This window comes from Dipodomys merriami, unplaced genomic scaffold, assembly GCF_024711535.1.
Source record: "Dipodomys merriami isolate MVZ:Mamm:240054 unplaced genomic scaffold, mDipMer1.0.p SCAF_3, whole genome shotgun sequence".
NCBI lineage: Eukaryota > Metazoa > Chordata > Mammalia > Rodentia > Heteromyidae > Dipodomys > Dipodomys merriami.
The window spans coordinates 29,594,624-29,608,545 of NW_027204492.1; the positions used below are offsets into that span (position 1 = coordinate 29,594,624).

General features: G+C 34.6%; 1 protein-coding gene across 3 annotated transcripts in view; it reads left to right on the top strand.

The window, feature by feature from the left end:
- The window catches only part of Klhl13 (kelch like family member 13), a 164,661-nt gene that overhangs the window by 90,884 nt on the left and 59,855 nt on the right, over window positions 1-13,922 (top strand). The window contains exons 1-2 of one of the 3 annotated variants that reach the window (XM_070039853.1): window positions 5,730-5,805; window positions 7,475-7,540. The exons of 1 other annotated variant lie outside the window; for it this stretch is intronic. In XM_070039853.1, the coding sequence (XP_069895954.1) occupies window positions 5,765-5,805; window positions 7,475-7,540 (107 nt within the window). In that variant the 5' untranslated portion in view covers window positions 5,730-5,764. Of the gene's footprint in view, window positions 1-5,729; window positions 5,806-7,474; window positions 7,541-13,922 lie in introns of those variants that run through there. One more of the 3 variants, XM_070039852.1, reaches the window with a different exon arrangement.

Sequence of the window (13,922 nt, forward strand, 5' to 3'; positions counted from 1 at the left end):
ACACACACACACACACACATCAGAGAGAAAACACACATTCTTTGTAACTGTAGTCTTTGATTTCTTCTTATTCATATGTTAGTTTGGGGGAAGATAAGCTCCTTTAATTATTTCTTGTTTTATTATCAGAAAAGTTTTCTTAGAAATGTAGGAGGAAAGAACCTACCTACTTCTGTGGACTTGTTATGATTCCAATTGTCTTATTGTATGATAAGCAATGAGTTACATATGGTGAAAGCATATGGAGGCCCATCCTCAGATCTCAATAGTTCATAGTCGAGGGAAGAAAGTCACAATCTAAGGAACTATAATAGGAGACTAGAACCCTATGCTTGAACAGTCTAAGGAATGTATGGAAAGGTTTCAGGGAATGGGATATGCTGGAATACTGAAGCATGAGTAGAAAGTTGCTTGGTTGACAAGGAGAAGAGAATTACAAGTGGGAGCACAAGAAAACCAGTGAGGCCTAATAGAGTAGGCCCTGCTTGAGGTCTAAAGAGATTGCTGGTTGCTTAGATGAAATGTAGGTTTGGGAATTGACTTTAGGGATTTCTGGCAACTTCTCTAATATGGCCACCCCATAGCTTTAATGAACTGCTTTCTCTTCCTTCTTCCAGCACTTTTACATCCCCATGAATAGCATGTGAAGAGCCTTGTGTGTATGTGTGTGTGTGTGTGTGTGTGTGTGTGTGTGTGTGTGTGTGTGAGAGAGAGAGAGAGAGAGAGAGAGAGAGAGAGAGAGAGAGAGAGAGATGGGGGTGTGGTTAAGAAGTAATATTTATAGTTTCCTATAATAAATGATACAAGACAGAGTAGACTAATGACTACTGAATTAATGTCAGGACAGGCATTCCTGTTTTCCATTTCCTTCAACAGCTCTCACCTAATCAAATTCATTTAACACTTTGGTTGTTCTTTTTTTTTTTTTTTTTTTTGCTGATAAGGTGGGAACGTTAACACTTCATTGCCTACCTCTGGATAAGGGTAAAAATGAAAATGTGACCCTTAGGAGGTGTTATAAAATATTTTACTTGTAATTTTTCTGATGGAATTTAAATTTCCTTTCCAAACAAGAAAAATACCTTTGGTATATCTGGATAGAAGAATTAGGTTGGAAAATAACTGACAAATGAAAACAATCTTATTTCTTTGTTAGCCCAGTAAATCTGTTCTTATTCTTTAGGATTTCCCTTACTTAAATTTCAAACTAGCGTGATAAAGACTTAAAATTACTGATATTCTAGAATATATATCTTAGCTACTTTCAGATTCTTACCATACCTAAGTCATAATTGATTTAAGATTTAGATTAGACTCTACCATTTGAGCCACAGCTCCATTTCACACTTTTTGTTGGTTAATTGTAAATAAGAATCTCGAACTGAGAACGTGTGTTAGTAGTAGAGTATTTGCATGAAGCTCTGTATTTGTTTCCTTAGTACCACATAAACAGAAAAAGCTAGAAGTGGAGTTGTGGCTCAAGTGGTTGAGTGCTAGCCTTTAGCAAAAGAAGTTCAGGGACAATGCCCAGACCCTGAGTTCAAGCCCCAGGACTGGCAAAGGAAATCTCACCGATTTCTCTGCTCAACCTGGCTTCAAACTATGATCCACAGACCTCAGCTAGGATTATAGGCATAAGACCAATGGTTCCCAGCCATCTTGCTCAGTTTTTACATCAGAAAACATTTTTTTTGGGGGGGGGGCGGTCCAGTCGTGGGCCTGAACTCTGGGCCTGGGCGCTGTCCCTCAGCTCTTCAGCTCAAGGCTAGCGCTCTCCCACTTGAGCCACGGCGCCACTTTCGGCTTTTTTCTTTTTGCTTATGTGATACTGAGGAATTGAACCAGGCCTCATGCATGCAAGGCAAGCACTCTACCACTGAGCCACTTTCCCAGCCCCATATTGTTTTTTAAATCTATTTTTCCTTTGTTATATTTGCCTTTGTTATGTGAAAAACTGTTTATAAAATGTATTGGCCCACATCAACTGCATGTGGCTGGATGTCAGCAGTAGGCCTACTGTGTTTCTTATTTGTTAACTTACCTGTGTTAAAGAAAGGATTAACTGAGATAATATTTTTAAATACATTTAGTAGAGGTCCAGAAGCATAATAAAACTAGTAAATAGTAAGTAGTTAAAAATATTTAGGTTAATGAAACATGGACTAGTTTATTTTATAATCAACTTTGGATAATTACTATTAACTAGTTGGTTGTACTCATGAATTTCTGCCCATCATTTATGGTGCTATATAGTTGGGTGATCTGAATTTTGTTCCACTGTATAGACATGTATGAAGGTTGATTCATTTAATTGACATTGGGAAATTATGGAACCCTGTCTTCTGACTCCTTTGCCAGTTTTTCCTAATCCAGGCAAAAATTACTAGTAGCAATAAAGGACATTGCTACCTGTGTTCTTTCCTTTGACTACATATCCTCAATAGATTAAGTGGCAATATAACTGACACTTGATAATTCAATTAAATATGAATTTCTGGACTCTGGGAGTATGAGTGATTGCTCTGAATATGAATACTCACAGCAACCCTCTTTAAACCAATGATTCTTGAAATCTGTTATCCATAGATAGAAGGAGGACACACAACCCTACAAACCACCTAATTTACCTTGATGTAGAAAGACCAAGAGTTTTGTTGTGAATGAGATAAGGTGATATATTAAAAAGAGGTAAATGAATTGCTTATATGGAACTAATGTAGAATCTGTCATACAGTCACTAAGACAATAGGGACACTTCTCTACTTGGTGGTAATATCCCCACCCCCTTCTTTCCTTTTACAACTTTGAGATAAATTATTCATGCAAATTTGAATAATTTGACTAGAATACCTATTCTGGTCAAAATACTTACAATTTTTTCCTTCTTACGCCTGAAGGAAATAATCTGGTAATTGGTCTGTTTTCTAGACAAAGATGTAAGTGAATATCCTGTCTTATTTTAATCTGTTTTTAAAGCTATGATACAATTGATACATAGTTTAAGAACAATCTTCTGAAGACCAGTCAATTAAATCATTTTTATGTCTTCCTAACTACTGCCCTTTTTTGAAGATTACTTGAGAAAATGTGGCGCATCTCCAAAGTCACATGCTTTGCCTCCTTTTTGTTCTGAATTTTTTTCTTTGCAAGTTAGTGGTAAAGGGAACTGGTCAGATTTTGCACTCAATAAAAACAAAGGGAGGCATAAACAGCTTTCTTTCATCTGGGAAATCTTAAGTCATTGAAAACATACTTTCAACTATTAACTACTCTTTGAAATTATTGGCAGACTCCTCTTGATTCACTTTAACATAAAAATGGTTGACTAAGATGAAATATTTTTTATTATGTACACAAATGAAAGCATAATGGTTTTTGCATCATTGCATAAATCTAAGAGATTGTGCATACATAAAAAGGATGAGACAAAGCTGAATAGTAAATGCCAAAACAAACAAAGCTTGAGTACTTACTATTTGACGCTAAGGGTAATGGGCTGTGATTCCATCCAGTGAGAATAATAACTGTTCTTCTGATACAGCTTCTTCCTCTTGTCCTAGATTCATCTCTCAGCAAACACTATTAACCCTTGTTTTAAAAAAGTGTTTATCACACTGTCTTCTTAAACTTAGACACCCTGTGTTAATAGTTCATCCTCAGAGATTGTAACCCTAGAATGGATCACTGACTCCCATTACCATCTGTTTTTGTGGTCTTCATGAATTCTTTGTGTTTATTGTATGGACCTTCAAATGAATTATTTTTTTGGTTTAGTACAAGTAAACTTACAGGTTTATTTTTCTGGAGGCCGTAACTCCATATTTCAGTAATTGTGTAGGCATCCATTTGTCATCAATTCTCTGGAGTATGTTTTAAAATTGTATTTGTTATTGTTATCAAGTAGTTGTACACAGTGGTGACCATTCAACATCTCAGTATACAAGTACAATGCATCTTGAGCAATATCATTTTTTTTATCATTTCCCCCCATCCTTCCAAATCCAACCCTTCCCTTCAGTTTTCCTTGTTTTATAATTCTTAATTCTTGATTTGAATTCTGGAATTTGTCAACTGGACATGTGATATACACAGCCAGGAACATTACATAGCAACACAAAGTTGCTGTTTAATAAAGATTCTGCCCTTTTAACATTCCATATATTTTCCTTTTGAGGCCTGGGAGTGGTAAAAGAAGGTACTAAACTTAGAAAGGTAGTTTCTGGTGCCCGCTTGCCCTCAATCTCTGTCCTTTGCCTTACTGTTACTTCCCCACCATCCTGTTTCATATTATGGACATAGGATATACAAGATCTCTTGGACATTATGTGCTAAACTTTGGGAAGAACACACTGTGTAATGAAAAAAATGTTAAGAGAAAATTGTAGGGTTAGTTTACCATAGAAAATATCACTGAGGATTTAGAATGGAATTTGAGGTGGTCCTAGAAGGATGAGCTGAGTTCAGAAAAAGGAAGCAGAGAAAAATTTCATTCGAGGAGGACCTCTGGAACAAAAGTGAGATGGATGGGAAGCTGGTGTTCTAGGTTACAGTGGGAGTAAACTGGAAGAATAGGTAAGTTGGTGTGTATGAGGTGTTAGACTTTGTTTCTTGATTAATGATTTGATTGATGGCATTCACTCAACAAATGGTTTCACATAATCCACAGGATAAAAGTCAAACCTCTTCCCTGTTGTGTGCTGGTTTCTGCATACTGTAAAATTCACTGCCCTCAATACCATGAAGCCTCTTTTCAGTCATATTGAATGCTTTGGTGATGCTCACAGTACATTACAAATGTCTACATTCCTATAGACTATTTTCTTCTGGTCTACCTGATGAATTCTCCATTCTTAAGACTTAGCTGAAAAAGAATTTCCATTATGTCTCGGCTACTGTAAAATAATTGAGACTATACTATTAAATACTCTATCTAATATTTATTTTTGTTAGGGTATATGAGCTCACACATCCGGAGCTTTCTGAGAGTAAGAGTGTGTCTTATTTAATTTTGTGACTATCACCAAGTGTAGTACCTAGCATAGCTAATTAAGGAAACAAGTAATTTTTGAATGCAATATTTAGTTTACATTGTATATAGTTTAATTTTAAAAGAGCGATCTAAGAACAATGTGATTTATAGATTGAAGACAGGAAATGCAGAGAGACCAGTTACATGTGCCTTTTTTGCAGTAGAAGATCACAAGGGGTTAATTTTTTCTTGGAAGAGGACTTTTTAAAAAAAAAAAAAGATAAGTGATAATGACTGGCTGCTAAGGGCAAGAGAGAGGAGAGAGTTAAAGCCAGTGAATATTTCAGATAATATGACAATTCACAAAACATTGACTTTTGCAGAACATAAAGTTACTTTCAGGCAATTATGTTTTCTTCCCCCTAAGTCAGATCTCCTGGTGTTAGTTTTTGTCTCACTCCACCTTTGCTCTCAAAATAAAACACTTTGTTCCCGTTCAGCTTCCTAGAATGAAGCTCAGAACTCATGCGCTTCTCATTTTCATGTCTGATCAGGAGTTTAGATATGAAATATAAATAGGTCAACTACATTGACTCCAATTCCTATGGAGAAGGTGTGCAGTGCATAGGTTTTGAATATGTAAAGCCTGCTTGTGCTTTTGCCAGCAGCGTCTGAAGTGCTATACCAGGCAGATACACTGGGGTGCGCTACTATGTAGCAGAGCTGTGCATCACAGCTCTTAACTTTAAAACTCCAGAGAATTTGATGAGAGAGGGATCCACAAGAACATGACAAATGATGAGAGTTCAAACCTTAAGAGAAAAATGGGCTTATTGGTAAGAGACCTTTCTTTTCCTTTATTTACTGCTGTTACTTATTCATTAAAATAGCAAGGCTGTTATTTTCTGTTGTGGCTGTGAAGCGGTATACAAAAATCAATTTTATATGTATTGTAGAATTCAGGAGACATATTGGTAACCATGTAAAAATCATAGGGAGCTTGTAAAAGCTTGATTTTTGCATAAAATCTCTCAGGAGATTTTATTTGACTTCAGACTATAACATATTTATATATCTTAAATGCAATGCAGGTTAAGAAATATATATATTTAAAAAGTTAAAATAAAGAATAGTGACTTGTGTAGAGATGAATAATTTCACTCAGTTACCAGAAGGTGGCACACCAGATTTTTCTTCCTTACACAAAGAAAAAGAATAATATTAATAGGAATATAAAATAAGCTGTATTTAAAGATGTTTTAATGTATTTTAAAGCAAGAAAATAATATAATTGTTATTTTCTTGGTGTAGTTCAATGCTAGAACATGACAAATGTGAATTTAACATATTGTACCTTTTTATCATGGAATAATAATATTTGTGTGTATAGCATTTTAAAAGTAGACTTTGAAATAGTATTGTCATTAAAGACATGCTGCTTTGAATATACTCTTGTAGGGAAGAAATAAAATACTTACTAGCCACATTTTTTCATAGAAAGTCATATTTAGGACAACATTTTGAATGATGTCTTTGTCAAGGACTTCTTAAAGATACTATTAAGCTCCGAGTGATTTAGTTATGACTTTAATAATGCAATAGTGTTTGTGAGATGACCCAGAAAAATCTGAGAGTTTATTTTGAGGAAAACGTTAGATAATGTTTACTTTCTATAAGCTAATAACAGCACAAATGCCATAAAGGTAAATTAATTAAATATTGTGCTAGAGCTCCTCAAACATCTGCCACTATATTGTGAATTTTTTTCAGAGTTGACTGTTGTCCATATATAATATACTGCATTGCTTTTGTAGCAGTCTATTTTTAAAACTGCATTCCTAAGGCAGTATTAGAACTGTGTCTATCCAGTGTTTATTTTCGTGTATGAGCCTGAAGGAGCTAGCTATGTCACAAAAATCTAACAAAAATCAAATCTTTTGGTTACAAGTGTGCCTATTTATATGTTTTATTAATTATAAGCAGGATGAAAAAAATAGTAGTAAGTGAACCTAGAAGAACATTAGCCATCTGTTCTCTGAAAGCTTATAATGTGTGTCATTTGCTTTCAGGTTTTTAATGGCAAAGCAGTATATTAGCAAAGAATTGACCTTTAGGCTTAAAAAGCTAGAAAATGACAAATTATTCCAAATGCTGAGTATATATTTACTGGGCAAGTGTTTCTTTGTGACCAGATTTAATGAGTTTAGTCTTGTAGATCAGCTACAAATAAATGTTGTACTTAATGTCAATCTTTATTTCAGTGTTTCTGAAATATTATGAGAGCATTTAAAAAACAAATCAAATTTTATTTTCTAGCTAAGGTTTTAAAAATTAATTTACATCATTTTAAATTGTTCTGTGTGGCTTCATTTGTTCAGGATTTATAATTATGCTTTATTCATTTATAACTACTTCCAGGATATGCTTTGAAAATTTTGAACTAAATGCAATAAAGCCACAATTAACCAGTTTTTTTGTTTTTGTTTTTTTGCACTCCACTTTCAGGAGACGGAGGCAATTGTCTTTAAAACAAGCCGATTTCAAGGATATATTCAAAAAATCAACTTCAGGGTATGTCCAAGGGTCTGCATTTTCCTTTGCCTTCTTTTCAATGAGAATTTATTTTCATGAGAGACCCTAGGCTAGAAGATAGTTATCAAATACAATTTTAGTGATGTCACAGGTATTGTGTTTATCAGAAAATTTATTTTAAATATCACACATTCTTATACAATCCAGTCTGCATTACATTTTCCAGTCTATTTTCACAAATGTATGTTCGTTTGGCTTTCATCTCATTGCAGTGAAGGAACAGCAAAGGAGATTTTTCCCCTAATTTATAAACGAGAAAGGTAACACTGGAGATCCTAAAGCTAATTAGTGACAGAGCTGTAACCAGATCACAGGTGCCTGCTCTATCTTCTTTTGCATTCTTCCAAATGGAAAAAGTTTGAAACAAGTTTTTAACTTTACATCTCCATTGCACAATCCATATGATTTGTTACTACATTTTTTTGCACAATCACTATTATTTGTTAGTACATTTTTTCTAATTCTTTTTTTTTTTACAGTGAAAGCAGGGGTTATACTGTGGGGGACATTTTTTCTAATTCTTGTACCTCCTAATTCCCCACTCTGTATCTGTCTGCCTATGTGTGCCTATCTGTTTGCCAGTTGGACACCTTGCTTTCAGATTCTCCTAGACTTGGAAGGCTTTGGAATGTGGGAGGGCAAGATAATGACTGTGGACAGTTTGGCTAGACAACTGTTGGGAGCAGCCAATGTTGATATGCTAAGGAAGGCCAGGAAGTGAGAGAACAAATATAACTGTAGTTGGGGTAGGAGTTAGTAACCTTGACTTGAAAACGATGTTTCTCCAAGTCTAGTAGAGCTGGTGTGATGTCAGAATACTTGTTTAAAAAAGAGTATGGGTGCCCACCTCCAGATTCCCATGTTTTAGTCACTTTCAAGTGATGCTTAGCACACTAATGTTTGACAACATTTCCCTTAAAGGCATAAAACTTGTCTCTCTTGACTGTTGCAAGAAAAGAGCCCCTTTCCTTTCCACGACTCTGTGTTTCCTGTCAAAGCATATCAACTAGGGTAGTGGTGAGGACAAGGGGTTGGGCTGGCGAAGCTGCAAAATGATAGGCAGTATTTGTGTACATGATGGTATCTGTCAGATACATATTATAGTAGCTAATACGTAGTTTTAAAATTGTGTTATTTTGGAAAGGCTTATGTGCATTTTTAGACTTGAAGAAGGTAAAATGCAGGAAGATTTCCACCAGAAGGTGAAAAATAATTTTCCATATTTTAATAGGTAATTTTTTCCATGTGTTTTTATTTTAGAACAATTTTGGAAAGACTTGTCTATAAAATAACATTATCTAAAGGCTTATATAGTTAAGGGTTTACTGTATCACTATATTTATTCACAGTTGTGTCTCATATGTGAGTATTCAGTCTGCCTGATTGGATTGTGAGGAACTTGTAGCCAGGATACTGTACTCCTCTCTCTCTCTCTCTCTCTCTCTCTCTCTCTCTCTCTCTCTCTCTCTCTCTCTCTCTCTCTCTCTCTCTCTCTCTCACTCACTCTCACTCTCTCTCTCTCTCTCTCTCTCTCTCTCTCTCTCTCATATATATTTTATATATTAGGGTTTGAAAGGCTTCTATTTTTTATTTTTTTTTGGCCCATGTTATACCATTACTGTCTTTATTACTTTCATACTCATTCTGTAGGAGTCTTCCTTGAACCCATTGGCAGCAACCTTTAGCTTATTCCTCTAGTCTTCTCTATATGTGTAACATCTAGGAGAATCATATGTTTTCAGTACTTACTGATGGTTGTACTAATTTAGCATGCACTCCTCACTAGGTGTTTTGGGCTAGGCACAGTGAATTGATTGACTTTGGTATTTGTGATGTGTAAGAGTTTATGCTACATTGTGCTTAATATACTAAAGAGGCCTCAGTTGAAACATGTGCATTTTTAATTGGCAAATAAGAAAGCACGGTCTTAGTTAATAACTTTGTTAGTGCTTTTTTGTTTTCAGGTTAACTTCAGTCCTCCATCTTTGTCCTCCATCTTTGTCCTTTTTGAGATACAAGTTTTGTTGTTCTATACATTAGAAAGCGGAATCTCAAAGGTTGGCATATTTGGAAACTCCCCCAAATAAATTTGTTGTTTATAATGTATGAACAGTATCATAAGAATTTACAAAAAATAACCAGAACTTGTAATGAAAGGTTTATAAAAATGCTCAACAGTGTCTCTTACTTAGATCAAGCTAGATAAGAAATGAATGAATAAATATATACTAGCCAAAGGGAAGATATATTTCACTGAAGGTAGCTTCAGAAATCCATGAGAAATAACTGATTATTAAAAACACATATTTGGTTTTGAAGACATGAAATCATAGTTGAAGCAGCCAAATTTAGAAAGGTAGTCAAGAAACTCATGTTTAAATCACGTTTAGCTTAAACCTAGGGTGAACCTAGGAGATGAATTCTGTTTCTACTCAAAATTTCCTTTTCATGAGATAAAGGAAAAGAAATGGCTTATCAATTGGAAAACCATTGAATCCAAATAATAATATTAGACATAATAACAAAACAATGATGTAGTTAGGTCATGACACATGGATGGACACTTTTTAATAATGTACTAATGATATGTTACATCACAGAATTTTAATTAAATTGTTGTTTGCAGGCATAGCTATTTTATTTTTTGTTTCTTTTTTCATCTATTTTTGAAAAATTTTTTTGCCAGTCCTGTTGCTTGAACTCTCTTTGTGCTCAAGGCTAGCACTCTACCACAGAGTCACTTCTAGGTTTTTCTGAGTAGTTTATTGGAGATAAGAGTCTTATGGACTTTCCTGCCCAGGCTGGCTTTGAATCGTGATCCTCAGATTTTAGCCTCCTGAGTAGCTAGGATTGCAGGTGTGAGCCACCAGAATATTTTTATAATCCTAAGTAGTCGTACAGAGGAGTTGCCATTCACCAAAGATGCTTATGAATTCAGTGCTTCTTGACCAATATCACCCCTTTCAACATTCTCACCCATCCCTCCCAACCCATCCATTCCCTTACTTATATTAATTTTAGGTTATGTATTTCATTTTTTGCCATTTAACAAAGCATTTTATCTGTGCAATGCATCTAGATCTATGTAGACATAGCTATTTTATTTTATTTTTTAGTTATTTTAAATAACATGCTACTCAGCTCACTCCTATAATTTAGACTTTTTCAGTAAAACTGTTTATATATCTTTTACCTGTTTTAGAGAACTCAAAATAACCAAGGAGAATTCCAAATTTGAAAATGAAATATTTTCATGAAAATGTGAATGTTGACTGAATTGCTTAGTATCTTGGGTATGGGTTGGTAGATAAATACCATTATTATGAACTATGATCTTAAGATATCTACCTAACCTTGTCTATCATAATGGATTCCTAGGTCCCAGTTTGATACTGAGTTGTCTTTGAAATATGAAAGTTTCTCATTTGTTAGGTAATTATGTAAATTAAACCTTTTAGTTTTAGCAAAAAATTTAGATACTACTTCTTGTGGATTGTATGTGTAGGAAATTTAAAACTTTAATGATTGGATATGGCAAAAATTTTAAGGCAATTGTGTATATAGGTCCTTTTCATAGAAAGTTTGAAGAATTCATTACTGTGCTGTGGCTTCACTGCTATTTGTAACCTAGACTTACCAATGGAGATTGGAAGAGACTAAACAACCAGGTAATTTTCATTTTTGGCAATAATGCTGATGGTTCACATGTGGATGTAATAACTCTTTGAAAATAAATGCATTTTTCAAAGAAGTAGCATTTTGTTAACTTAAATTGGAATGTTGAAGAAAAGTACTATTTGAAATCTGTTTTTAATAAAAGATTAGGTGTTTTTAAAGTAGTGTACAACATAGAAAATACAGAATTTCTGTAATTGCCATATATTTGTGATTTGGCACATAATTTTTTATTATTGAAAATTTTTCAAATCATAAATACACATTAGAAATTGTTCACACTTACCAAAATACTGCAGAATTTATAAATGTAAAGATTATGGTGTCTGTTATCTTCACTTAACATTGGTGATCTTACTTCCATATTTGATGCTACCAAAATTAAATCAAAGCACTTGAACTATTTGAAAGTATGAATATATTTTTTCATACTCTCAACTGCTTCTTTATTTGCATTGTTTATCTTATTTTAATTATTTTAAAATTTGAACTCATGGCCTTATGCATACTAGGTAAGTGTTCTACTACCAAGCCATATCCCCAGCTTGCAATGTACATTTTACATGCACTTTCATTTTGTTTAACTTTGCAAATTTGATGTAAAACATATCACTAATGCTAACAGTGTGCTGTTTTATTTGCACAAAGTACTTTAAGGAGATAGCTTAGGAAGTTGCTGAGACATGACTAAGCACGTAAATGATCATTTTTTTGTGGTGAGAGCAAACTTTTTTATTAGAGCAATTATTTGAATAAGTCTGTATTTTAGATAATTTTCTTTGACATGCACTTATTTTTAACCATATAATATCTCTATTGTGTGGTTTCTCATTCCTGTGGAAATGTCTGAGTGAAACAACTTAAAAGGAAATGTTCATTGGAGCTCGCACTTTCAGAGGTTTCAGAGCAAGGTTGGGAATCCATTGTTTTGGGCCTAAATCAAGGCAGGATACCATGGCAATGGGAAGGGGTGGCAGAACCTACTTATTTCATGGTGGCTAGGATACTAACATCAAGAAAGAGGAAGAGGGGTTGGATAAGGTGCATTTTTCCAAAACATAACTTCAGTGACCTACTTCTTTTTTTAAAATTTTATTTTATTGTAATGATTCTGTACAAAGGGATTACAGTTACATGAGTAAAGTAATGAGTACATTTTGTGTCAAACATTGTTATCCTTTCCTTTGTTTTTCTCTTACTATCCCTTCTCTCCCCCACCTCCCTCATTCCTTCCCCCCTAGAAGTTGTAAAGTTCATTTCCAACATAGTGTCTTGTGAGTATCATTGTTGCAATAGGTAGTCCTGTGTTCTTGTTTCAGCATTTTTTAAATTTTCCTTCCCCTCTCCAAATTAGATAAATTTATATACAAGATGCAGGACACCACTTCTTCTAACTAGGCCCCACCTCCCAATGCTTCCACCACCTCCCTAAATGTTACCATGAGCTAGGGACCAAGGCTACAACACATAAATATGTGGTGGGACATTCCATTGTTCAAACTATAAGAAAATTGACATATTTTCATTTTAAGGATTTTGTAGCTTAAAAATAACAAATTGTTGCCTGGCACTGATGGCGCATGCCTGTAATCCTAGCTACACAGGAAGCTGACGTGTGAGGATCATGATTTAAAGTCAGCCTGAACAGGAAAGTCCTTAAGACTCTTCTCTCCAATTAGCGTTTTTCAGCAGAGCTAGCTTGGAACCATGGTAATTCTACCTGTAACTCCAGCATAACTGGGAATCGTAGGCATATGCCACCACTGTCCAGGTTTTCTATTGAGACGGAAATCTTACTTTTTGCTCAGGCTAACCCGAGCCCCAGTAGTCAGGATTATATGTGTGAGGCACAGCGTCAAGGATTCTTCATTAAAAGAAAAGTGGTAATTTGGTCCAGGCATCTGATTTAACATGGTTTTAGCTCAAAGTATGGCATTAGCATGGCTTATTTTTGGAGTATGGAATATAATTTCTCAATTTGATGCTTCTAAATGGTCTGTTTAGACTGCTTTTGTTCCAAAGATGTTCAAATGGTAGTGCAAAGCAGGTATGTAAATATTATATATTTAAAAACCATTGATTTCAAGTACCATCATCCCTTCCTTACAAACGCTCTGGTTTTGACTTTAAAGTATTACTAAATATATGGGAATTTTTTAAGATATTCAAGGGTAAGAGAAAAGAAAAACCAAAAAGGACAAAGATATTGCCCAAAAACAGAACAAAGAAAGAATGGCAAGAACTTCTGAATTTCTTATTGAGATTTACTCCCAATTTTCAGCTTCAACAAGAGAATGAGTAGTCAGAGTCTACCAGTCCTTGATTCCCCATCAACTAGATCCTGTAATGTGCTTTATATCTAATCTTTGTATTTTTGACACTCATCCCAACTTCTATCATATTCCTATTAATTTCTTTCATTTGACTGCCAACTGTAAAATGTTTGGTAAATATCAGGAAATACTACCATTCTGGATTTCCATTCCCTTTCAGCCAATAATTTTTCTTCCTCCTCACTCACTACCTGTCTTCTTTGATTCCTTACTTACTGTTTCTGTCTCTTTACTCACTGTTATATTGCTGTTCTGTACCTTCCCAATTTAGTACCCTTCCTGGTCATTTTAGTTTGTAAAAATGGGAGAAGTCCTGCCCTGCACATTACTTATAATTCATGGAATGAAGAATT